Source organism: Mauremys mutica, chromosome 21 (genome assembly GCF_020497125.1).
Source record: "Mauremys mutica isolate MM-2020 ecotype Southern chromosome 21, ASM2049712v1, whole genome shotgun sequence".
Lineage (NCBI taxonomy): Eukaryota > Metazoa > Chordata > Testudines > Geoemydidae > Mauremys > Mauremys mutica.
In genome coordinates, this window is record NC_059092.1 from 23,298,258 (window position 1) to 23,322,391 (window position 24,134).

General features: G+C 48.3%; 1 protein-coding gene across 2 annotated transcripts in view; it reads left to right on the forward strand.

Annotated features, from left to right (window-relative positions):
• Window positions 1–10,697, forward strand: part of ECE1 (endothelin converting enzyme 1) — a 123,275-nt gene extending 112,578 nt beyond the window's left edge. For both annotated transcript variants that reach the window (XM_044996096.1, XM_044996095.1), the window contains 5 exons: window positions 1,509–1,619; window positions 2,930–2,997; window positions 4,124–4,314; window positions 5,570–5,665; window positions 6,921–10,697. In XM_044996096.1, coding sequence (XP_044852031.1) covers window positions 1,509–1,619; window positions 2,930–2,997; window positions 4,124–4,314; window positions 5,570–5,665; window positions 6,921–7,097 — 643 coding nt within the window. In that variant the 3' untranslated portion in view covers window positions 7,098–10,697. The remainder of the gene's footprint in view (window positions 1–1,508; window positions 1,620–2,929; window positions 2,998–4,123; window positions 4,315–5,569; window positions 5,666–6,920) is intronic.
• The last annotated feature ends 13,437 nt before the right edge of the window (window positions 10,698–24,134 follow it).

Here is a 24,134-nt window from a genome sequence, read left to right on the forward strand (position 1 = left end):
ACTCAGGACAAAGACCTTTCATAAATCCCCCAGACTGTATCAACAACGGAAAGGTTGAAAGGCACAGCTATATCAACACAAAGACTATTGAAGTGGATATCAAACTGCATCCACTTGTGCTACTCTTTATGCAACACTGAAGCCCCAACAGGCATCCAAACACACTTGACGAGGTCTGTAGCAACTTCTACAGCATTCCTGCACAACGTGCCCATCCTTGACATATGCAGAGCAGCTACATGGGCATCCGAACACACTTTCACCAATCATTACGCAATCACGCTTAGCTCGAGAGCAGATGCTAAATTAGGCTGCACGGTCCTACCAGCAGCTACACAATCAACTCCGAAGCCCGTTCCATCCGCATGAAGGCATTGCTCTACATTCACTGGAAGTGGAGCACTCACAGGGACACCACTTGATGAAGAAGAGGTTTCTTACCTTGTGCAATAACAGGTTCTTCGAGATGTGTATCCCTGTAGGTGCTCCACTACCCCCTCTCCTCCCCTCTACATTGGAGTAAGAATCAACTGCTCCACGGTAGAGAAGGAACCGAGAGGGTCGGGACAGGTGCATGCCAGAAGAGGCGTCAATGCTGCCACGAGACAGCTTCTGCACACCGACCAGACACTGCTAGCAAAATCTCCGATGGACGGCACTGGGACGCACTGCCACTTGAAGTGGAGCACCCACAGAGGGACACATCTCGAAGAACCTCAGTTACAGAGTAACCTTCTCTTCACCTTGTGCCTACATAGTCTTTGCAAAATCTCTGGGCTGCATAATGCAGTTAAAACCTTATTTCCTCAGCAAAACCAGCACACTCAATCAACCCTAACCTACAGGCACATGCATATCTCTCCTCCATGCTTGTTGGAGATGGCATTGAGAGCAGGAAGAGTGCTGGGATAATTATTATTAATTATTTGTATTTTGGGAGCACCTAGGAACCCCAGCCATTGTGCTAGGTGCTGTACAAATGTAGAACAAAGACTGTCCCTGCCCCAGAAGCTTTACAATCTTTTGTAAATATCTGTCCTGCTTTCTCAAAAGAAGTGAATGGACAAGGACATGCCCAGCAAGGAACTCCCTGCTCCGACCTCCCCACCCAAGTGTTATACAAGGAGGGACGTGTGTGTTATGTGGCTGACTTATAGCTGTATCCCCATCTGGTCAAAATACTTTAGTGCTCTGGTTCCCTCTCATGGACAATAGGAGTATTACACTTTCTTCAGTCATCTGTATTGCTGCAGCTTTCTTCTGTGGCTGAAGACTCAGTGGTTCTTTGTCTCTGACCTGTTCCCTGGTCTGTGGCAGTGAATACTGCAGTCCTTGCCCATGGCCCTGATCGCCATATATATTCCTGTAGTTGCTAGGTGTCCTAGGAAGCTTCAGGGGACCGTGGGGGAGGCCAGGAAATACCTGTGCCTTGTGTCAGTCTGCCAGTGGGGGGGGGGGTATGCACCTTCCAGCCTGGCTGTAATGACAATCCCCTTTGTCTCCTGCAGGTGGAGTATGACCCCTCCAACAGTGAACGCCTACTATTCCCCCACCAAGAATGAGATCGTGTTCCCAGCTGGGATCCTGCAGGCTCCTTTTTACACCCGCACCTCCCCCAAGTATGAACATCCTCTTGCTCATCTGCTGCCCTCCTCTCCCGGTGTTCTTCCCCCACTCCACCCTGCTCCCCTAAGCTGGAGGGGGATGGGGAGTGGGGACTCTATGATGGCAGTAGCCTGGTTGGAAGATGGTGGGTGCCTCACACACCTCTGTATCCTAGTCTACAACCGTCAGTAGCTAAGGAGGGTCCTGTCCTGATCTGGGGGCTAGAAAACAGCCAGGGGAGGAATGCTGGGGCTCAGAGAAATTGCACCAGCTCTGCCAGATTCACGCTAGGAATCCATGGATCTTGATGCAAGTGCACATAGAGCTGCCAGCTTTGTCGGGGACAGTGGTGGACGTATGCTCTTTCAGCACAGGATCTGGACCTTTCCCCCAGAGTTAGTCTAATGTTCCCCATCTTGTCAGGCCGCTTGCTTAAGGAGATAATGAAGGACTTGCAACCATTTTTGACCCCTCCCCATCTTGTGCCGCCCTCCCCATTATCAGAAAAGGCATCTCTCTGGCCAGGTCCATTGGGCTGCCTGGACAGATGGGGCTGTAGGACAGACCAGTAGAAGCTAGTGGTCTAGTGGCAGGTCTGTGCAAGATGGAGGGAAACCCAGAAAAACTGAGGAGAGACACCATCCCCAGAGATTCCCAGTCTGGAGGAGGCCACACCTTCACTTTCTTAGTTCTTCTATGCTGGCACCTGGTAGACATGCAACATTATGGGTTCATACAGTCTTGTATCTAATGGTAACATGGAAATAACATGCCTGGCTAGCTGCAAAGTGGCTCATTTGGGGCCTAGAGAATCCACAGTACGTTTATCCTTGTGTCTGGGTGTCCAACAGCCTGAGGGGCTCTGTAATCAACTCTACATTTCATAGCTTCTCCTAAGTCCCATTGCTGGAACCATCTGCAGCCCCCGGTGGAACATGAAAGAGGCTTTTTAAAAATAGGTTCAGATTTCCCTCTGCACTTTAGTCCTTTGCAGAAAACACCATAGAGCTGTTTAATGGAGGTTGGCAGTGCAGCAAATTCATTTTGTAATTGGCATTAATAGGAAGACGTGACAATTTCAACATGCATGGAGCTGTGTCTCCTTAGGACTCTTTCTGTCCACAGGAGGAAGCCAAGGCAAGAATAGCAAAAAAGTGAGGTAAGGAGGAGCAGCTCTACATAATCCAAATGAAAGCTGCCTCCTAGTCCAATTCCCCTGCCTTAGTGCTCTGGTGGGTAGGGTCACAGGGCATATGTGCAGACATTAGTAGGCAATGGCCGTAGTGAAGCACGAATCCTAATACTCTTTGTCCCTCTCACGCAGGGCACTGAACTTTGGCGGCATTGGCGTCGTCGTGGGCCACGAGCTGACTCATGCCTTTGATGACCAAGGTGGGCAGCCTGAAGACACCTTACTTCCTGTTGCTTTCTCTCCATCTTCCTCTTCCTGATGGAGCTCTGTTTTCCTCTTCATTGAAAGGCTCCCAGTGCCAGGAGTCAAAATTAAACTGTGGTGGCCCTCTGTATCAAAGAGCCCTTCTCAAAGTGGATCTTGTGAGAATGGGCCAGAGCCATCCCTCATGTAACTCCAGTGACCTGCATTGAGCTACACCAGGTACAAATCTGGCCCAGAATGTCTAAATATGTTTGACATCTGAGACTCTGCCCAGTCTCTGAGGTGGAAAAATCTAACTGGCTGAAAGAAGGCAAGAGGAATTTTTCTTTGCTGCTTTACTTCCAGAATGAGGAAACCTACATATGGCTCATTAATGGTGTGGGCCTTAAATGGGACAGTCAGGGTGTCACGGGGTGTGGTCCCTCTCCTACCTTCTCCCCACAGAAACTACATAGACTCCTTTGATTACGCCGTCACGGTGCCTTTTTATTTTGTGTTCCCTGCACCAATTTCACAACAGTCCTTGTGCAACAGCCTGTTTATAATATTCAACTGGCTTTTGGCCCTCTCACCAGGGCCTGAGGGTCACCAAGGACTCCTTGTCCCAAACCTCTGTCTGGCAAGGCTCAACTAGCCTTGTTCCTTCCTTCCTTCCTGTACCGCCTCTTATAAGCCCAGGGCTGATGAGGATTTGGCTCAGCCAAGCAGCCTGATTGAGTAATTACTCCCATCAGCTTCCTACTGGGGAACTAATTACTATTCAAGTGATCAGAGTGCAGGCTCACCTGTTTGCACCCTGCACTCTGACACAAGGGGGTATCTTACTAACGCCAAAAGCATTTTGTGGTGATCAGTTGCTGTTTGCAATCTCTTCCTGTGGGATTTATGGTGATGCAATAAAATAAAGATCAATAAGTGCAGGAGGTCTCAGAACTTGCTTCTCCTCTCTCTTAAGAGGCCATGCCATTGCCAGTATGCTCACTGCATCTCCAAGCCCACAGATTGTGTGCTCTAAATATCAAACAACCCCTAATTCACACACACAGGCTTGGTTCTGCCAAAGGCTGTCTCAGATGAAGTATCTTCTAGTTCCAGTGTTTTGCTTGGTCTGCTCCTCTGCAGGGCGGGAGTATGATAAAGATGGGAATCTGCGCCCTTCGTGGAAGAACTCCTCAGTGGAGGCCTTCAAGCAGCAGACTGAGTGCATGGTGGAACAATACAGCAACTACACCGTGAACGGCGAAGCAGTGAATGGCAAACGCACTCTGGGAGAGAACATTGCTGACAACGGGGGCCTCAAAGCTGCGTATCGGGTAGGAGTCTAGTACAGGCACAGGCTTCGTCTGGTATCTCTCATTGCAGTTATGGCTGTGGGGATCCTTTTGTAGTCTTAGACTTTCCCCTGATGCTATAGCTGGAGAGACATTCCTGGTTATACAGTGATGGCAAGGTGAATTTCTCTAAGGAAATGTAAAATTCTGAGCCCCTCTTCTATGCAGTGTCCTCTCTGAGGAAGGGGGTGGGCCCTGACCATATATAAGTCTTCAAGTGATCCTTGGATTTGGGATCTGCTGTCCTTGGACCAGGAAATTGTAGACCTGACAATCTGCCACCCATAGAGGGTGGATGTGCAGGAGAGGGTTTTTGTAGGAGATTCAAGGAAGGGAAGAACCTGGCCATTTTAACTGGAAGAGGCTTTAACTCCTCTCCAGAGCCTCCCATTTTCAATGGCATATGTAGCAAATATGGTAGGAGGTGATGAGTCAGCCTTGAGTGGATACAAGTTTCTCCCTGCGCAGCTCTGACAGGTCACACTCTCTCCCATTCTGATTTGTTTCCTGTAAGCCATATGTAATCCTGGGTATCAAGGATAGAGCTAGGGAAAACTTTTTGGATTAATCGTTTATTTGCCCAAAATAGTTTTGGGTCAACCAAAATTATTCACAAATTCAGTTCAAATTTGGTAAATAGTTTCAGCTGAAAATAAATGAAAGAGTCAGATCAGTTCATTTCAATGTTTTCTAAACAAAGCAGTTTGACTTCTGGTTTCAAAATGATGCTTCATGTTGAAATTGAGCTAGATTTTTGTTTTTGTTTTTTTAAAGGTAAATAACCCCCCGAAACTAGCCACAACAAAAAATTCGGGGGGAAAGTTGTTTTGAGTTTAATGAAACATTTCATTCAACCTGAAAAGATTTTTGTTGTAGATTTTTCATTTCAGCCCCTGAACCAAAGGCAATTATTTGCTCAGCTCTAGTGAGTTGTTTATTTTGTGCTTTCTCTTCCCTTTGCAGCCCCTAGGGCTGTCTTAGATTTTTTTCTGGCTTTCTGTGACCAAATGAAAAATGGGCACAGGGGGAGACTCTTGCAATGCTGACATTTCCCTCCCTGCCAGCATGTGCCATGGAGACTGGACTGGTGTAGTCCCTTAAGGGTTAATGCCCCCCTGGCTAGCTGGACCAGCATTTCGTACCCCCACAAGGCAGTGAGAGTGTCTCTGATCCTCTAACTCCATCCACGATGTCCCTCTGCTGATGCAGGATAGCCTCTGTTCTCTCCTGCCTGCAGGCTTATCAAAACTGGGTGAAGAAGAATGGGAATGAGGAGGCTTTGCCAACGCTTGGCCTCTCCAACAACCAGCTCTTCTTTGTGGGATTCGCCCAGGTGAGTCTCTGCCATCCCCCAACCCTTTGTTCTGTCTCCAGGTGCACTGTGTGAGCTGGGGAATAGCAGTGGTTCCAGCTACTGGGTTAGCGGGAATGCAATCTACAGCAGTGCCCCTCCGATCTTCACCTCCTCCCAAACTCCCTTTGAAGTTCTAGGGCATTCCTTTTCCTGAACTGAGTCCCCACTTCAGTGACTGGGATGTGGACAGTCAGACCTAGTGATCGCAGTAGGAATCATGAACCAGAGGCCAGAGCCTAGTGTCAGAGCAGGAGTCAGGAACCAAAGCTGAGGGTCAAAACTGGATTACCTGGAGTCAGGGAAGGAAGGAGCAGGACTGGAGCAAGGCAGGATCTATCTTAGTCATGGGCCAGTGCTTTGAGCAACCACTGAACTGCTGCTGCTGTTAGGCTTAAGAGCCAGTCTGCTGACTTTTCCAACCAATCAGGTGGCATATAGGTCAGCTGCACTCATTAGGTTGCCCAGAGACTGGCTCTGCTGCAGGCCCTGATTCCTGACCCCTCAAGTGGCAGAGGAGTGCAGCAAATATGAGTGTTGATGTATTGTGAAGAGAGAGATACATTACAGTCAATGAGGAAAGCTTGCCTTCCTATAAAGCATCAGGTAGGAGGCAAGATAACAGACTTGACAAGGCAGCTGTCTGATGCATTTTGACAAGTCTAATGCTCATTTTGCAGCAAAGTAAGATATACACTCCTCCAGATAGAACAACTTCAGGTTACAGAAGTCTCTGGGAGAGGCCCCTTTGCTGGTGTAATGATAAGGTTATTTGCAATATGCTATTCATCCTCCAGATGTGTGTGTAATGTATGGATCCAGTGTGTGGTTGCTGGTAAACAAGGGAGACCAAGTTGGGACTCAAGCTGCATGGAAACTTGTTTGTATCTGCAGCAAAGAATCCTGTGGCACCTTACAGACTAACAGACGTTTTGCAGCATGAGCTTTCGTGGGTGAATACCCACTTCTTCGGATGCAAGCGGTGGGTATTCACCCACGAAAGCTCATGCTGCAAAACGTCTGTTAGTCTATAAGGTGCCACAGGATTATTTGCTGCTTCTACAGAACCAGACTAACACGGCTACCCCTCTGATGTTTGTATCTGTAGTTGTTGTTTCCTATAATAAACTCCTCCTAAGAAGATCTGTGATTTCCATATGTCATGATAGCTGGGAGAGAGACATTTTTCAGCTATAATGAAGCCCTTGAGCTAACTCCTGTTGCCTTGCATTTGCAGGTCTGGTGTTCAGTTCGCACCCCAGAGAGCTCTCACGAAGGACTCATCACTGACCCCCACAGTCCATCGCGTTTCCGAGTCATTGGTACCGTCTCCAATTCCAAAGAGTTCTCTGAGCACTTCCACTGTCCTCCCGGCTCCCCTATGAACCCCCAGAAGAAGTGTGAAGTTTGGTGAAAGGGAAAGGACCAGGAAATAGTGGAAACTAACTTTTGGCTTATTGTTCCTTCATCAAGAATTGAATTTCCCAGGCTCTCTGATCAAAGGGCAGTTTCTTCTTTCAACGAACTGTAAAACTCTCAGCAGGAACAGATCCCTGAGCCCTAGGTATCATCTGAGATTCGATCCACTGTGAAAACCTTTCTTAATCTCACTCACTTGTGAAATGTCTTTTTTTTAAACCTCGCATAGGGTGTGTGTACATATGCATGTGTCTGCACTGACCCACATTTACACATACACAGTTAAGCCCCTGCCCTGTCACAGGCTCGAAGACTTTTTTCTAATTGATAAAGGGAGACCCACAGATTAAAGTGATAACTGGTTTGACTGTGTATCTAAATATGCCTGACATACGCTAATCATATATATATAATATGGAAAATATTTTAAAATATATTTTTGGGAAAATATTTTTTGAACATTGTGAAATACACTGGAAAAGTTCAGGGAAAATGCATTTAAAAGCCTTTTTTTTTAAGCAAAAGGATTAGTATATTTATTACTTAAAGTAGTGCAACTAGATATGAGAATGTCAGTAGAGACCATTCCACCGAAACACAGGAGACTGAAGGGTGTCACTGAGGCAACAAATTAGCTTTGCAGCCCTGGAGACTAGGATTCTTATTGAATCCCTGGGATCGCTAACAAGATTGAAGAACTGTCCTTCTAGTCTGTTGTGGACACTGGTCCAGTGCATAGCTGGAAGATCTGTTCAGAGCCAGGATGGCAATAGCCAACTGTAGCTAGCTGGAATTGAGCGGCAGTAGAAGACTGAGGGTAAGTGCCTTGAGAGAAGTGTGTGCACTTATGGTTGGGTGACAGGCCCTGAACATATCATTAGAGCTTTATTTGCAGGTCTTGGAAACCAGCTCTGCTGATGTACAAGGTCCATTACAGAAAGTCTCTCAAAACAGGTTTCAGAGTGGAAGAACAGGAAACCAAAGAGAGATTCGTTCATTCTATAAACCTTCCATCTGTCTTGAATTGGTGACAAGGTCTTTCCTCTCTCTTCTCCTGTACCCTACAGCAAGCTAAGAGCAGCACACTGTGACTGGGATACACTGGGATCCCAACCACCATCTAACCTGCCTCCTGGCAGCTGTACTTGGCTATAGTGAAAGCTGCATTGTAACTTTAAACCTACTTGGGCCATCTTTAACTTCTGTATACAAAGGAAGAGGAAGGCAGCCGGCTGCACTAGATTATTAAGTCCAGCTGGTACACAGACCTTCCCAAGACAGTTTGTGAAACTTAAATTATGAGCTCTCTTTGTCTTACTGCTTTAGAACAGCCCAAGCATAGACCAACCCTCTTTATGTCATGATTGTTATTGCTGAAATCCGCCTTGCATAGTATAGCTTGGGTCAGGCACAGGTGTAAGTCACCTTGGGTTTTGTTGTTCAACTGGCAGGCTGGGGAGATGGCTCTGTTCGGACAGCTCACAAACATGTGAAGGCTGAGGCCTCTCTCTTGTGTAAGCAGCTGGCCAGTTATTTAGCAATACTGCTAGCATTCCCTCTGAGGAGCTCCATAAGGGGATAGGTGTAACCACAGGACCTCATGGTCCCTGGGCTGGAGGAGATCATGTGGAATATGGTGGTCTATTGGGCATTCCTCTACCATCCCAGCCACAAATATCTCCCACCCACCCACCCCCCGACTGCCTGGTAGACTGCCAGTCCTACCTCTGCTGTGCACAGTGGCAATCCGTAGTTTAAAAGGGTGGGAATCAGTAACCTCAGAAAGGGGGCGGATATTGGCTATGCACCACCCTGGGTAGTGCCCAATGACAAACCCAGTCTAGAGCCCTTCCAGGGCCTTACAAAAGTTCAGTTCCATCTGTGAAAGCAGCCTCCTCCCTCTGGACTGGCACAACAGCTTGGGTATATGCACGTTTGCTCCAGCATGGAGTTCAGCCCACATTTACGGGCTCAGAGTCTACACAAATCCCAGTCTTGGATGGGGAAAAGGGAACCCAAAAAGCATTAAACCACCAAGAGCTATGGAAGGCAGGAAGGCGATGGGGGAGCTCTTGGTGCCATGGCCCCCAGGGAAAGCAGTTTGTTCTTCATCTCGCTCCCTTTCTTCTTATTTCCACCCAGTCCCATTCATTGCCACTTCCTTGGACTCTTCCAAGTTTAAATGCCTCCTTTCCTGTAAGCAAGACATTGGAAAGTAGCCATTGGTGTGAGCACTGTGGATCTAGAGTCCTCTATTGATTGTGATGCCGAGAAGGCTGGGTCACAGGTTGGCTTACTTACTGTGTTGCAGCAGGTATTAGCCAGGCTCGCCATGGTCATTGCTACATGCAAGAGAACCCCAGTGCCCTGCGAGCTGGGAAAGGCTAAGCACATTGTAGGGCTGTAGAGGCTGGATGTCTCTCAGTTGTCTGGGAGAGGGAAGAGCTAGTCCCCACCCCCCTTCTAAATGGAGACCTGGCAGGGGCTGGAAGAGTCATTCTGGATGGGCAGAGGCACAGATCTGATGGTCTTGCTGGGGCAAGTGGGGCAGGTTCTTTCAAGTATGGAAATGAGCCTAGAAGCCTGTGGTCTGATAGAGGCATTTTGTTCTGTGTGAGGGGCAGGCCATGAGCAACCAAGAGTAGACTTAGCTATGAAGAGCCTCGTCTGCTCCTAGGCAGTGCATTTGTCCAGATTTCAGATAATGAATGCAGAATAACTCCTGCTGTGTCCCTGCCTCTTCCCTAAAAGCCAGGGCCCCATTTCAGGCCCACCCTATGGGCTTCTGTTAAATTCCTGGCTGGCAGTCTCCTAGCCACAGGATTGTCACAACACTACCTGCTCTCTGCATGTGAGCCTATGGGCTTGGGCACCGCGGCCAGGTCAGTTGTCCAGCTTTGCATGTGGCTGTTCTGCATTGCTAGGGGAATTTCTTTCCATGGCTCTCCTTCTCTTTCCTCACAGCCTCCAGTACAGAGCAAGGACAATTTTCCTAAGCAAACTACCGCAGGTAGAGAGCTCTGTGGCTCACTAGGTGGCTTGAGGCCTTTCACACAGCAGGTTTGTTAGGCAGAGTTCTAGCATCTCATCCAGTGCCAGCCTTAGGATACTTTCTTCTTTTGTCTATCATGTTAATCCTACATGCTCCTCTCAGAGGTAGCCTAGTCTCACAGTTAAACCAATCTGGAATTGGTTACTGGAGTATAGGAACCCGGTGATCACTTCAAGATGTGCTGTCAACTCAAAGAGCTGAAAGGGAACAGGGAGATCAGGACTGTGAGCTTTCAGAGCACAGCATCCATTGGAGCGAAGGAAGCCAGTCCCTTCAGTCTATGCTTCCAAGAGATCAAGGGAGCTGGCCTGGAAAGAGTCTATAGAGACTATGGGCTTTTCAATATTCTATCCTAGATTTTAACAGGAAACTGCTGACAGTAATGGGTACCAGCCTCATTTCCTCCAGCAAGGGGCACCATCATATTTTAGACAAAGGGAAGGATTTTTAGTATTTATATGCTAAGGGAGGGATTTTTGTAACTGTTTTTTCAACCTTCATTGTGGCGCTTATTGTAATTGAAATAAAATACTTGTTATTGGGTTTGAGGTGTTGTCTATCTCTTTTATAGCTGCTCTGAGTCCTGCTGGCACCAGGGCCGGCTCCAGGCACCAGCATTCCAAGCTGGTGCTTGGGACGGCAATCCGCAAGGGGCGGCAGTCCCTGTTGTTTTGCCCCCAAGCAGCGTGCCAAATTTCTGCAGCGGGCACGGGGGTGGGGGCAGTCCGTGTGCCCTTAGGGTGGCAGGCGCGTTTCCGCGGCGGCGGCAATTCAGCGGCAGCTTCTATGTTTAGCTGTCCGAGGCACTTCAGCTAAACATAGAAGCTGCCACCGAATTGCCGCCACCGCGGAAACGCGCCTGCCGCCCTAAGGGCACAGGGACTGCCCGCTCCGCCCGCCGCGGCAATTCGGCGCACTGCTTGGGGCGGCAAAAACTGTAGAGCCGGCCCTGGCTGGCACCAGGGGCTTCTCACCTGGCCGGGCAAGGTGAGTAGTTCTAAGCGCTGACAGTATGGTGTGTGTTCTATGGGACATCAGTGGGATCCCATGCCTAACATGCAGATGGGTTTATATTGTAAGGGCAGCCATGGAAAAGACAGGAAGCAACGGGACAAGAGAGAAGAAAAGACAGGGGAAGTTGTATACCCCATACTGGGAGTTGATCACCAAGTAACACATTTATTTGTCATGCACTTTTTGACCGCTTGGAAGATTCCAAACCTCTGAGCAGCTGCAAAATTGCTGCTGCTGCTGCTTGAAGACCTGCCTGAGAAAAGGTTCCACTTTCCCTCCTGCCCACTGTGGAATTCCGTTTTCTCCCCCCCAGTCTCCCAAAAAAATCCCCTCTGTTCAAAACCCAGGTCAGGCAAAATAACCCCAGGCCAGTAATGGCTTGTATAGAAACAAGACTATCATGGCTTTTGGACTCTGTTATCTTGTGACGTCACAGAGCTAGGAACTGAGATCTTCTTAGCACCAAAAAGGGGAGGTCCTCAGTGTCCCACTGGGGACCCAGCACATTTCTACCACCGGAAGGGCCTTCAAGCTTTTATTACTGGCTTTCATTAGCAGGCTTTTATGGATCCCACTCAAACCAGTACCAGGGCATTTGTGTAGTCCAATATTCTGGGAGCTGAGCCTCCTCCCTGTAGCTCCTGCTGCTTTTTTATTGTTTGTTTTTTAAATAGGGACTGCAGATTTTCCTAACTGCTGTAAATCATGTAATTGTGGCCCCTGGTGGACGAATACAAAAATAGTCCCAATAACATTTTAAAAAAAAAATCCCTCTCTAAAGCATTCCTTAATAGTTTTTTTTCTTAACTGGCAGGGTGCAGGCAGGCTCCAGGATGGTGCTAATCCCTATGTAGTGGGGCAGCTTCCCCACTCCAGTGGAAAAAGGGTTAAAGTCAGCCCTGGGAGAAGGTTGTGGCTGAGAGCTATTAAGCTGGGCTGATTCCGCCCCAATCAGGCCCCAGCTGGCCTGTATAAAAAGGCTGTGAGCCAGAGGCCCCAAAGAAGTCTCTCTCCAGGCTGGGAGAGAGCGGGGCCTGGCTGCCTGCAGGAAGGGCACTGGGAGTGAAGCAGGGCTGGGGAGTGCCAGAGGAGCAGGGGAGCTCCAGGCTGGCAACTCCCCAGACTGGAGGGCCTGGTCCAAGACCCACAGAGGTACTGGGTGGCAGAGGACGGCAGCAGGTTTAAACCCCCCTTGCCTATGATGAGTGGCTTGTACACTGCAGTCTGCCCCAGGGAGCGGGGGCTCGATGGTGACTGGCAGCAGCCCACAAGTGAGGCAAGGTGGGGATTAGAGGGTTGGGGCTTTCCCAGAGAGGGGAGCCCCATAGAGACCGGTGGGGGTATTGCCAGGGGGCAGCTCCTGGGTAAAGGGGCACGGGGGTCTGGGAGGGACATGGGGCCGGCTACAAGCGGGACACCGGCCTGCAGAGGGCGCCCAGGCTGGAAAAGAGCTAATTCCCTGAGATGACCAGCAGAAGGCGCCCCAGGGGAGAGTCAACACCTTTATACCCTAGCACAGGGGTCCCCAACGCGGTGCCTGGGGGTGCCATGGCGCCCGCCAGGGCATCTGTGTGCGCCCGCGTACTGGCTGGTGGAAAAGCATCTGCTGAAATGCGGCCAAAAAGTGGCATCACTAAGAGGCGTCGTTGCCAAAAATGCTGCTTCTCGGGGCATTTCGGCGGATGCTTGTCCGCTGGCCACAGTCCTTGGTGGCTTGTTGTCTGGTGCCCGCCACCTGGAAAAGGGTGGGGACCACTGCCCTACAATCAATGTGCTGCACGAGTAGGACTAGTAATTTGCACCAATGTTGGGGGCCAGGCGGGTATGCTACAGTTCTGTGGCTAGATCAGTGCTAAGCAGCAATGGCCTGAGGGGTGTCAGCTTGCCATACACACCCTCAGAGACCCCGTCAGCAAAGGGCAGCCCAAAAGTAGTATTCCTAACATTAAAAAAAAAAAAAGCAAAGCTCTCACCCACACATCCCTTATCTTTTATTTAACACTGCCCCTTTATCCATCAGAGAGGCACAAACCCCGCTTTTAAAAATCCTTTGCAGGGCTCCTTTAAGACAATAAACTTAAGTGTGCAAATGCCTGCACAGGGAATGTATAGAGAACAGGCCTTATCATGGCAAAAGGTAGGCTTGACCTTGTTTGAGTCTAGCCTAGGAAACAGTTAGATATAAGGCACGGATTTTTAACAGTAATGGTGATGGGAACTAACTCCACAAATAAGTGGTGGCTTTGACATCTCCTGATGTCTTCAAATCCAGCCTGGCCTTTCTGAAAGAGCTGCTTTAGCCAAACACAAGTTATGGGTCTGAATGCAGGGGTAACAGAGTGAAATGTAATGGCCTGTGTTATTGAGGTAGTCAGACTAGGTGCGGTAATAGCCACTTCTCACCTAAAACACTATGGATTGATGAAAGAGCTATGAACTGGCCTAACCTCACTTGAGAGGGAACTATCCTGAGCCAAATGTACACATCCCTGGGGAAGGTCTGTTTGTTCATGGATTTCTGAAGAAACAGAGCAATGCCGTGAAGTGAAGTGGAGGTGACAGGAATCAGTGCCTGACACAACCTGTGAGGCAGAAGCTCTTTATTATTTGTACTTGAGATTTGAGTCCCACTGTACTAGGTGCTTCTCTCTCTCCTTGCCCCAGAGAGCTTGCACTCTAAACAGACAAAGGGAGGTCGAGCAGCTCCATTTTGCAGATGGAGCCATTAGGTGACTTGCCCAAGGATACACGAGAGTCTGTGGCAGAGCGAGGAACTGATCCCATATTTCCCAAATCCCAGTGCAGATCTTTAATCACAAGACCTTGCCTTGCTCCTGTGGTGCACACCTGAAGATCAAACCTCTAGGAGGAGGCCAGGAGTCAGCTGGGGATCAGCCATGGCATTTTTTGCTACAAAACTTCAATGCTATATGTGCATTTACAAAATGCACCTCAGGGTTCAGCTGTTGCCCCAGATTTGAGGGATGTGTGTACCCTGGATGTTGATTAAGCTAATTGCAACCATTATGTGCATTCAGCCACCATGAATTAATAAAATAGACCACCACCTAGTTAAGGGTTAATTTGAACAAGTAGGGCTTCTGGAGGCAAGATCAAATGCTAGCTGCAGGTTTGCAGTTTCTGATCTGGAGGATGGCGTGGACTGCACCCTCAGCGAGTTTGCAGATGACACCAAACTGGGAGGAGTGGTAGTTACGCTGGAGGGTAAGGATAGGATACAGAGGGACCTAGACAAATTAGAGGACTGGGCGAAAAGAAACCTGATGAGGTTCAATAAGCACAAATGCAGAGTCCTGCACTTAGGATGGAAGAATCCCATGCACTGCTACAGACTAGGGACCGAATGGCTAGGAAGCAGTTCTGCAGAAAAGGACCTAGGGGCTACAGTGGACGAGAAGTTGGATATGAGTCAACAGTGTGCCCTTGTTGCCAAGAAGTCTAACGACATTTTGGGCTGTACAAGTAGGGGCATTGCCAGCAGATTGAAGGACGTGATCATTCCCCTCTATTCGACATTGGTGAGGTCTCATCTGGAGTACTGTGTCCAGTTTTGGGCCCCACACTACAAGAAGGATGTGGAAAAATTGGAAAGAGTCCAGCGGAGGGCAACAAAAATGATTAGGGGGCTGGAGCACATGACTTATGAGGAGAGGCTGAGGGAACTGGGATTGTTTAGTCTGCAGAAGAGAAGAATGAGGGGGGATTTGTTAGCTGCTTTCAACTACCTGAAAGGGGGTTCCAAAGAGGATGGATCTAGACTGTTCTCAGTGGTACCTGATGACAGAACAAGGAGTAATGGTCTCAAGTTGCAGTGGGGGAGGTTCAGGTTGGATATTAGGAAAAGCTTTTTCACTCGGAGAGTGGTGAAGCACTGGAATGGGTTACCTAGGGAGGTGGTGGAATCTCCTTCCTTAGAGGTTTTTAAGGTCAGGCTTGACAAAGCCCTGGCTGGGATGATTTAGGACAACAGGATAAGAACGGATATAGCCAGAGGGAGGGGTTTGGACAAAAGGAAGACGGGGGGGATGGATACTAGACAAATAGGTCATACTGGTGGTACTGTGTCCCTACCAAATTGGGTAACAAAGGTGAGAGAAGCCAAACAGCAAAAATTAGGATGTTTGTTCACCAATGCGAGAAGCCTAGGTAACAAAATGGAGGAATTGGAATTCCTGGTCCGAGAACTGAAACCGGATATCGTAGGAATAACCGAAACATGGTGGAACGGTAGTCATGACTGGAGTACAGGTATGGAAGGGTATGTGCTGTTTAGGAAAGACCGAAACAAAGGTAAAGGTGGGGGAGTAGCATTGTATGTCAATAATGAGGTAAACTGTAATGAAAAAACTAGTAATGGAATGGATAATACGGAGTCTGTTTGGGCAATGGTCACATTTGGGAAGAAAACTTCTAGAGCCTCCCCTGGGATAGTGATTGGGGTGTGCTATAGACTGCCGGGATCTAGCCTGGATATGGATAGAGAGCTCTTTAATGTTTTTAAGGAGGTAAATACTGATAGGAACTGTGTGATCATGGGAGACTTTAACTTCCCGGATATAGATTGGGGAACAAATGCTAGTAATAATAATAGGGCTCATCTTTTCCTAGACGTGATAGCTGATGAATTCCTTCATCAAGTAGTTGCTGAACCGACGAGGGGGGATGCCATTTTAGATTTGGTTTTGGTGAGTAGTGAGGACCTTGTTGAGGAAATGGTTTTAGGGGACAACCTTGGCTTGAGTGATCATGAGCTAATTCAGTTCAAAATAAATGGAAGGATAAACACAATTGCATCTGAGCCCTGGTCTACACACAGCCCCTGGTTCGAACTAGGGTACGCGAATTCAGCTACGTGAATAACGTAGCTGAATTCGAACTACCCTAGTTCGAATGACTTACCGTCCAGACGCCGCGGAAGCGAACTCCGCGGCTCCAAGGTCGACTCCGGCAACTCCTCCTGCCGCGGTGGAGTACCGGAGTCGACCGTGGCGCTTCCGGAGTTCGAACTATCGCTTCTAGATCAGACGCGATAGTTCGAACTCCGAGAAGTCGAACTCGCCGTGTCGACCCGGCGGGTAAGTATAGACGTGGCCTGAGACTAAGGTTTACGATTTCAAAAGGGCTAACTTTACGAAATTAAGGCGACTAGATAGGGAAGTGCATTGGACTAACATATTTAGGGATCTAAAGGCGGAAGACGCCTGGGATTATTTCAGGTTGAAGTTGCAGGAGCTGTCAGAGGCCTGTATCCCGAGAAAGGGAAAACGGTCCGTAGGTAGCAGTTTTAGACCGAGCTGGATGAGCAAGCGTCTCAGAGGGGTGATTAAGAAAAAACAGAAAGCGTACAAGGAGTGGAAGATGGGAGGGATCAGCAAAGAAACCTACCTTATTGAGGTGTAGGGATGCAGTGAGAAAGGCCAAAAGCCGGGTAGAGATGGACCTTGCGAAGGGAATTAAAACCAATAGTAAAAGGTTTTTTAGCCATATAAATAGGAAGAAAACCAAGAAAGAAGAAGTGGGACCGCTTAAAACTGTAAACGGAGTGGAGATTAAGGATAAACTAGGCATGGCACAATATCTAAATGAATATTTTGCCTCGGTCTTTAATGAGGATAATGAAGGGCTTAGGAATAGTGGCAGAGTGACTGATGGGAATGAAGGTGCGGGGTTGGAAATTACAGTATCTGAGGTAGAAGCCAAACTTGAACAGCTTAACGGTAGTAAATCAGGCGGCGGATAATCTTCATCCTAGAATATTAAAGGAATTGGCGAGTGAAATTGCAAGCCCGTTAGCGATAATTTTTAACAAATCTCTAAACTTGTGGGTTGTACCGTTTGACTGGAGATTAGCTAATATAGTTCCTATTTTCAAGAAGGGGAAAAAAAGTGACCTGGGTGAACAGGCCTGTTAGTTTAACATCTGTAGTATGTAAAGTCATGGAAAAAATATTAAAGGAGAGAGTAGTTACAGACCTTGAGGTCAATGGCAATTGGGACAAATTACAACATGGTTTTACGAAAGGTAGATCGTGCCAAACCAACCTGATCTCCTTCTTTGAGAAAGTAACAGATTTTTTAGACAAGGGAAATGCGGTGGATCTAATATATCTTGATTTCAGTAAGGCGTTTGATATGGTACCACATGAAGAATTACTGGTTAAATTGGAAAAGATGGGGATCGAAATGAAAATCCAGAGGTGGATAAGGAACTGGTTAAAGGGGAGACTGCAGCAGGTCGTATTGAAAGGTGATCTGTCGGGTTGGAGGGAGGTTACCAATGGAGTTCCTCAAGGTTCGGTTTTGGGTCCAATCTTATTCAATCTATTTATCACTGACCTTGGAACCAAAAGTAGGAGTGGGCTGATAAAATTTGCGGATGACACGAAGTTGGGAGGTATTGCCAATTCGGAGAAGGATCGGGATATCCTCCAGGGAGATCTGGATGACCTTGTAAACTGGAGTATTAGTAATAGGGTGAAATTCAATAGTGAGAAGTGTAAGGTTATGCATTTAGGGATGACTAACAGGAATGTTAGTTATAAGCTGGGGACGCACCAGTTGGAAGTAACGGAAGAGGAGAAGGACCTCGGAGTCCTGGTTGATCGCAGGATGACTATGAGTCGGCAATGTGATGTGGCCGTTAAAAAAGGCTAATGCGGTCTTGGGATGCATTAGGCGAGGTATTTCTAGTAGAGATAAGGAGGTGCTAGTCTCGTTATACAAGGCGTTGGTGAGACCTCATTTGGAGTACTGTGTGCAGTTTTGGTCTCCCATGTTTAAGAAGGATGAATTCAAACTGGAACAGGTACAAAGAAGGGCCACTAGAATGATCCGAGGAATGGAAAGCCTGTCGTATGAAACAGCAAAGAATCCTGTGGCACCTTATAGACTAACAGACGTTTTGCAGCATGAGCTTTCGTGGGTGAATACCCACTTCTTCAGATGCAAGACTTGCATCTGAAGAAGTGGGTATTCACCCACGAAAGCTCATGCTGCAAAACGTCTGTTAATCTATAAGGTGCCACAGGATTCTTTGCTGCTTCTACAGAACCAGACTAACACGGCTACCCCTCTGATACTTGTCGTATGAAAGGAGACTTGAGGAGCTCGGTTTGTTTTCCTTAACCAAAAGAAGGTTGAGAGGAGATATGATTGCTCTCTTTAAATATATCAGAGGGATAAATACCAGGGAGGGAGAGGAATTATTTCAGCTCAGTACTAATGTGGACACGAGAACAAATGGATATAAATTGGCAGTCGGGAAGTTTAGGCTTGAAATTAGACGAAGGTTTCTAACCATCAGGGGAGTGAAATTCTGGAACAGCCTACCGAGGGAAACAGTGGGGGCAAAGGACCTCTCTGGCTTTAAGATTAAGCTTGATAAGTTTATGGAGGGAATGGTTTGATAGGATAACGTGATTTAGTCAATAGGTCAATAATGTGCGGCCACTGGTAATTAGTACCGAGGGTCAATGTTGGGATATTGAAAGTCTTTTTCCTGAGTGTCTGGCTGGAGAGTCTTGCCCGCATGCTCGGGGTTCAGCTGATTGCCATATTTGGGGTCGGGAAGGAATTTTCCTCCAGGGTAGATTGGCAGCGGCCCTGGAGGTTTTTCGCCTTCCTCCGCAGCATGGGGCAGGGGTCGCTTGCTGGAGGATTATCTGCTACTTGAAGTCTTTAAATCAGGATTTGGGGACTTCAACAGCTGAGTTAAGGGAGAGAATTATTTCAGGAGTGGGTGGGTCAGCTTTTGTGGCCTGCATCTTGCGGGAGGTCAGACTAGATCATAATGGTCTCTTCTGACCTTAAGTTCTATGATTCTAGTTGGGGATTGGACTAGATGACCTCCTGAGGTCCCTTCCAACCCTGATATTCTATGATTCTGTGATTTCACTGATATCAGCGCAGAATGGTCAGGGAAAGTACATGACGCACACATCTTCAGGAACACTGGCCTGTACAGAAAATTACAAGCATAGACTCTCCTTCCAGACCAGAAGATTCCAATGGGAAATGTTGAAATGCCCATAGTGATCCTGGGAGACCGAGCATACCCCTTACTCCCATGGCTCATGAAGCGTTACAAAGGAAACCTGGCCAGTATCAAGGAGTGCTTCAACAGGAGGCTGAGCAGCTTCAAAATGATCATAGAATGTGCCTTTGGCAGATTAAAAGCATGTGCTAGTGCTGCCTTTATGGCAGGTTAGACCTAAATGAAGAAAATATTCCTGTGGTCATAGCAGCCTGCATACCTGTCACCTCTGTTCTTGGGCAGGACCAGCTCTAGGCACCAGCAAAGCAAGCATGTGCTTGGGGAGGCACATTTCCAGGGGTGGCATTCCGGCCATCCTTTTTTTTTCGGGGCAGTTGCACTCTCGGAGCTGCGCCAGTGAGATGGGGCGAGGGCGCTGCACACCTGGCCGCAGCAGGAAGGGGAAGCCCCAGCCCCAGGATGCTGAGCTGCTAGGACCCAGCCGCTACCTGGGGAGGAGAGGGCGAGTCCTGCCGGGGAGCCGGGGCTGCGCTACCTCATCTGCGCACTGGCTGCTGCGCTGCCTTGTGCCACCCCTTATATCGGGGCTTCTCTGTGCAGCCGGGCAAGGGAGGAGGTAAAGCCCATGCAGATGCTGAGAGAAGATGACATCACACCCTCCACTTCCAGCGCTGCCTGCAAGCAAGCCTGGGGTGGCAAACTTTTTGCTTGGGGCAGCAAAAAACCTAGAGACGGCCCTGTTCTTGGGGAACCAGGACGCAGTATCCAGCCTGTCTGGCTCACGAAAGACCCCCCCCCCCAGCCTCCACTTGAACCAAAAGCGATCAGAAGAAAGACTTACAAAAAGCAATGAAAATGTAGTGGGATACACACCTAAACCCCTGGGTCAAGGATGACAGGATTAAGAAAACTCCCCTAGCCTCATTTGCATCGAAGATGGGACAGGGAGGCATCTCCATTAGCATACAGAATGGAGAACAGAGATTCCAAGGCAAGAACCATACAAAACTCTGGGACCAGAAAAGCAGGGATGGAGGATCTGCACTGCATGATGGAGGATCTCTGCTCCAGATGTTAATGAACCCACGCCTGCACACACCCAGCTCAATAGTTATCAGACCAATTATAGTATTAAATCCTTTATTGGTATCCAAAATAGTGAAGCTCCCTAATTGCATTGTGAGTTCCCTCCAAGGAACATAGCCAGGAATGATCAGTTCCTATTGCCTAGCCTGAACAAATCAACTGTTGTATACTCCCTTGGGCCATCAGTTTATAAATAAACAAATCTAGTGTTCTCCCTTGAACCATTATTGTTTCCCTACAAAAACCTCTACCCATGCTCAAGTAAGTGTTCTGATCCCTGGATCCAAAATCTGCATCCATTCTACTGGAACTTCATCTTCTCCTGACTGATTGTGCTGGGGGCTCTGCCTGTCTCTAACACTCCAGACCCTCAGCTATCACCACCACCTGGGACTCCTGATCGATTCAAACTTCATGGAGTGGTGAGAATCCATCTCTCTCTCTCTCTCTCTCTCTCTAGGTGTAGCCTTCTGACCCTGACTTGTGTGATCAGTTACAGTTTTTAACCTGACTTTTATAATTAAATTTGAGTTAGATTTAATATAAAACTGTTTTTGTTTGTTTGGCTCCCCTATGGTTATTACCTGGCAATAAATAACTTTCACAGTTAAGCTGGTTGCTTCTCTCTCTCTCCACCTTGTGGGTTTTTTTGGCTCTCTCATTTGCTCTGCAGCAACGCTCCTCGTACCTAAGCTAAAAGATCCCTGCAAAGCCCAAAAATCCTGTGGGGTTTGCTCATCAAGTGGGTTACTACCAGAACAATTGTAACGTGAAAGTGGGGATAGGGACGTGCTGAACTGGGGACATGAGGGTGGCAGCTTGGAAATGCTGCTCAACCCACCCTACTGAGTCCAGGGACATATAAGGGGTCAGCTTGGGAGTGCTGATTAACCCGGTCCTCTCAGACACACTCAGTTAATGTGTGTGTGCTTGTCTGATTCTGGGGCTGGAAGAACCCAGCCATGGGGAACCTAGGTCCTGCAGGATAGCTCCATTGGGAGGGACCTTGCAGCAGGGAGAAGTAGAGCTCCGTATGAGAACACAAGTGACACAAGCAGTACGTTGACAGAATTACAGAACACACACCTCCTCCCCCCGAGCATACTCCAAAGTAACGGGCAAAACTGGTAACAGTGGGCAGAAAAAAAACAAGTTATAAGTGTGTTGGGGAGCCCTGTTTTAACATACGTACCTTGCAAGATTAAACCAGGAGTTCCTAATATGGTTAAAACATGTTTTTTTTCCTTTCTAAACAGGGAAAAAAGAAAATGTAAGGTGCTTGGGCTATCACTATGTATCACGGTTATTTTTGTATAATAGACAGGGCCATAGATGTCAGTTGCCTTCTATACAAGTTTCTATCCACATGAGGGAAATGTACCAGGTCAAGTATGTGCTTAGAACATGGTCGATCTTAACAGCATTGGGCACCAATCCCTATAATCCCATTTTTCGCCTTAGAGTCTGCTTAATTGGAAAGGAGGAAAGGGCTTTTTCAACTAAGTTTGATAGAGCTATGTGACATCTGGTAGAGGCTGATCCCAGATAGATTGTATCCTATTCGTTTCTCCTCTTGAAAGGTGATGTTTTAAACCTATGTTTTGCATGTCTGCTCCCCAAGCTCACTTTTCACACACTGTCTACACTAAGGCTATGTCTACACTAGCACACATACCCAACTACTGGCTTATGTTCGTGCAGGCCAAAGCCAGACAAAGCCACCCAGACAGTCCCCATTTGCTCAGCTGGACATGTGTATAACTGCATCCACACTGCTGATCTGGATATACAAGTTTAGCACTACCATTTCAGAGATCATACCCTAGCATTGTTTGCATCACACAGAGCCACTGCATTTTGGGCTGTATAAATAGGGGCTTTGCCAGCAGATCAAGGGACGTGATCATTCCCCTCTATTTGACATTGGTGAGGCCTCATCTGGAGTACTGTGTCCAGTTTTGGGCCCCACACTACAAGAAGGATGTGGAAAAATTGGAGAGTCCAGCAGAGGGCAACAAAAAATGATTAGGGGGCTGGAGCACATGACTTATGAGGCGAGGCTGAGGGAACTGGGATTGTTTAGTCTGCAGAAGAAAAGAATGAGGGGGGATTTGAAAGCTGCTTTCAACTAACTGAAAGGGAGTTCCAAAGAGGATGGATCTAGACTGTTCTCAGTGGTAGCAGATGACAGAACAAGGAGTAATGGTCTCAAGTTGCAGTGGGGGAGGTTTAGGTTGGATATTAGGAAAAACACTTTTTCACTAGGAGGGTGGTGAAGCACTGGAATGGGTTACTGTAACGGGTCGGACTCACCCCTGCGGCGCCTCCTGCTGGTGACTCTGGGGAATTCGCTCTTTCCAGCCCAGGAGCGCTCTCTGCAGGCCAGTGATCCACCTGTTTGCTACTGGCCCCGTGTCCCTCCCAGGACCCGGTGCCCCTTTAACCGGGTTTTCCCTTCCCAGGGGAACCCCCACCCTACTATCCCCACTTCGCCTCAGTAGTGGCTACTGCCCAGTCTCTATCTAGCTCCCGTTCGCTGGGGCAGACTGCAGTAGCCAGCACTCATCATCGGCAAAGGGGGTTTGGACTTGCTGCCTTTGCCTACCCCTAGGTTGCCCCCTGCAACCCCCAGTACCTTTTGCCCTATGCTAGGCCACAGCCTGGGGCTTTCTAGGCTGGAGCTTCCCCAGTTCCTCAGCCTTTCCCCAGCCCTGCTTCACCCTAGGTACCTTGTCTCAGTTCCCTGCAGCCAGGCCCATCTCCCTCTAGAAACAAAGAGAGAGTGACTGGGCTCCTGGCTCACAGCCTTTTATAGGGGCCAGCTGTGGCCTGATTGGGGTGTGGCCCAGCTGCGGCTACTTCCCCAATCAGCCCAGCTTTGAGAGCAGCCGCTCTCAAGCCCTGCCAAGCCGCTTTTAAACCCCTTAAAACCCGGAGCAGGGATCCACCCTGCTACAGTTACCTAGGGAGCTGGTGGTGGTTTTTCTTTAGTTTTCAAGGTCAGGCTTGACAAAGCCCTGGCTGGGGTGATTTAGTTGGGAATTGGTCCTGCTTTGAGCAGGGGGTTGGACTAGATGACCTCCTGAGGTCCTTTCCAACCCTGATATTCTATTATTCTATGTTGCAATCCTTCCAGGACTCATGTGCAGAACACATTTGTGCCCCTGCTTCACACATGTGCCAATGGCACTTCCAGATCATGTCACCAATCACTTCTATCCCTGCAAAACTGGGTCAAACGCACCAAACAAACAGGCTGGTGAGACACATATAACAGTATTTTTAGGAAATTCAACTGTTTAGCATTTAACAATGTGAGAGATGGAGTGAGATGGGGGAGGTTAGGGCTGGACAACCTATTACTATTTCCAAGTAAGTGTAACCCCTCTGCCAGGCCGAAACGATAGCAGCAAGGGCCGGGTTCAATACATAGGGGCCCCTTCCCCACAACGTAATGCAAAACCAGCTCGAGCCCCCACCCAGTGACCTGGGAAAATTTTACACACACCCCTGGGCGCCTCAAGGAGGCAATACTTCCCCTCTCGCGAGCACAGAGTCTTGGTGTAGCAGAAAAGGTTTAATTACATGAGATAAACAACAAGCATTAAATTGGTAAAATACCTCAACTAGAGTTCATAGATCAAACCGTGAGCAAAGACCCACCCCAGCAAATTGGGCCGTGTCCTTCTCTCAGGGCCCTTGAGTCCAGCAACCCCCAAATCACCCACAGTCCCAAAAGTCCCACAATCCAAAAGTCTCTGTCCCGGGTCAGTGCAGCCCCAGAGTTCGAGAGTCTATCTGCAGAGGTCCCCCTCCCCAGCCTGGGTAGAAAGGGGCACCTTACGTGGTTCGGGGCCGACTGCCTT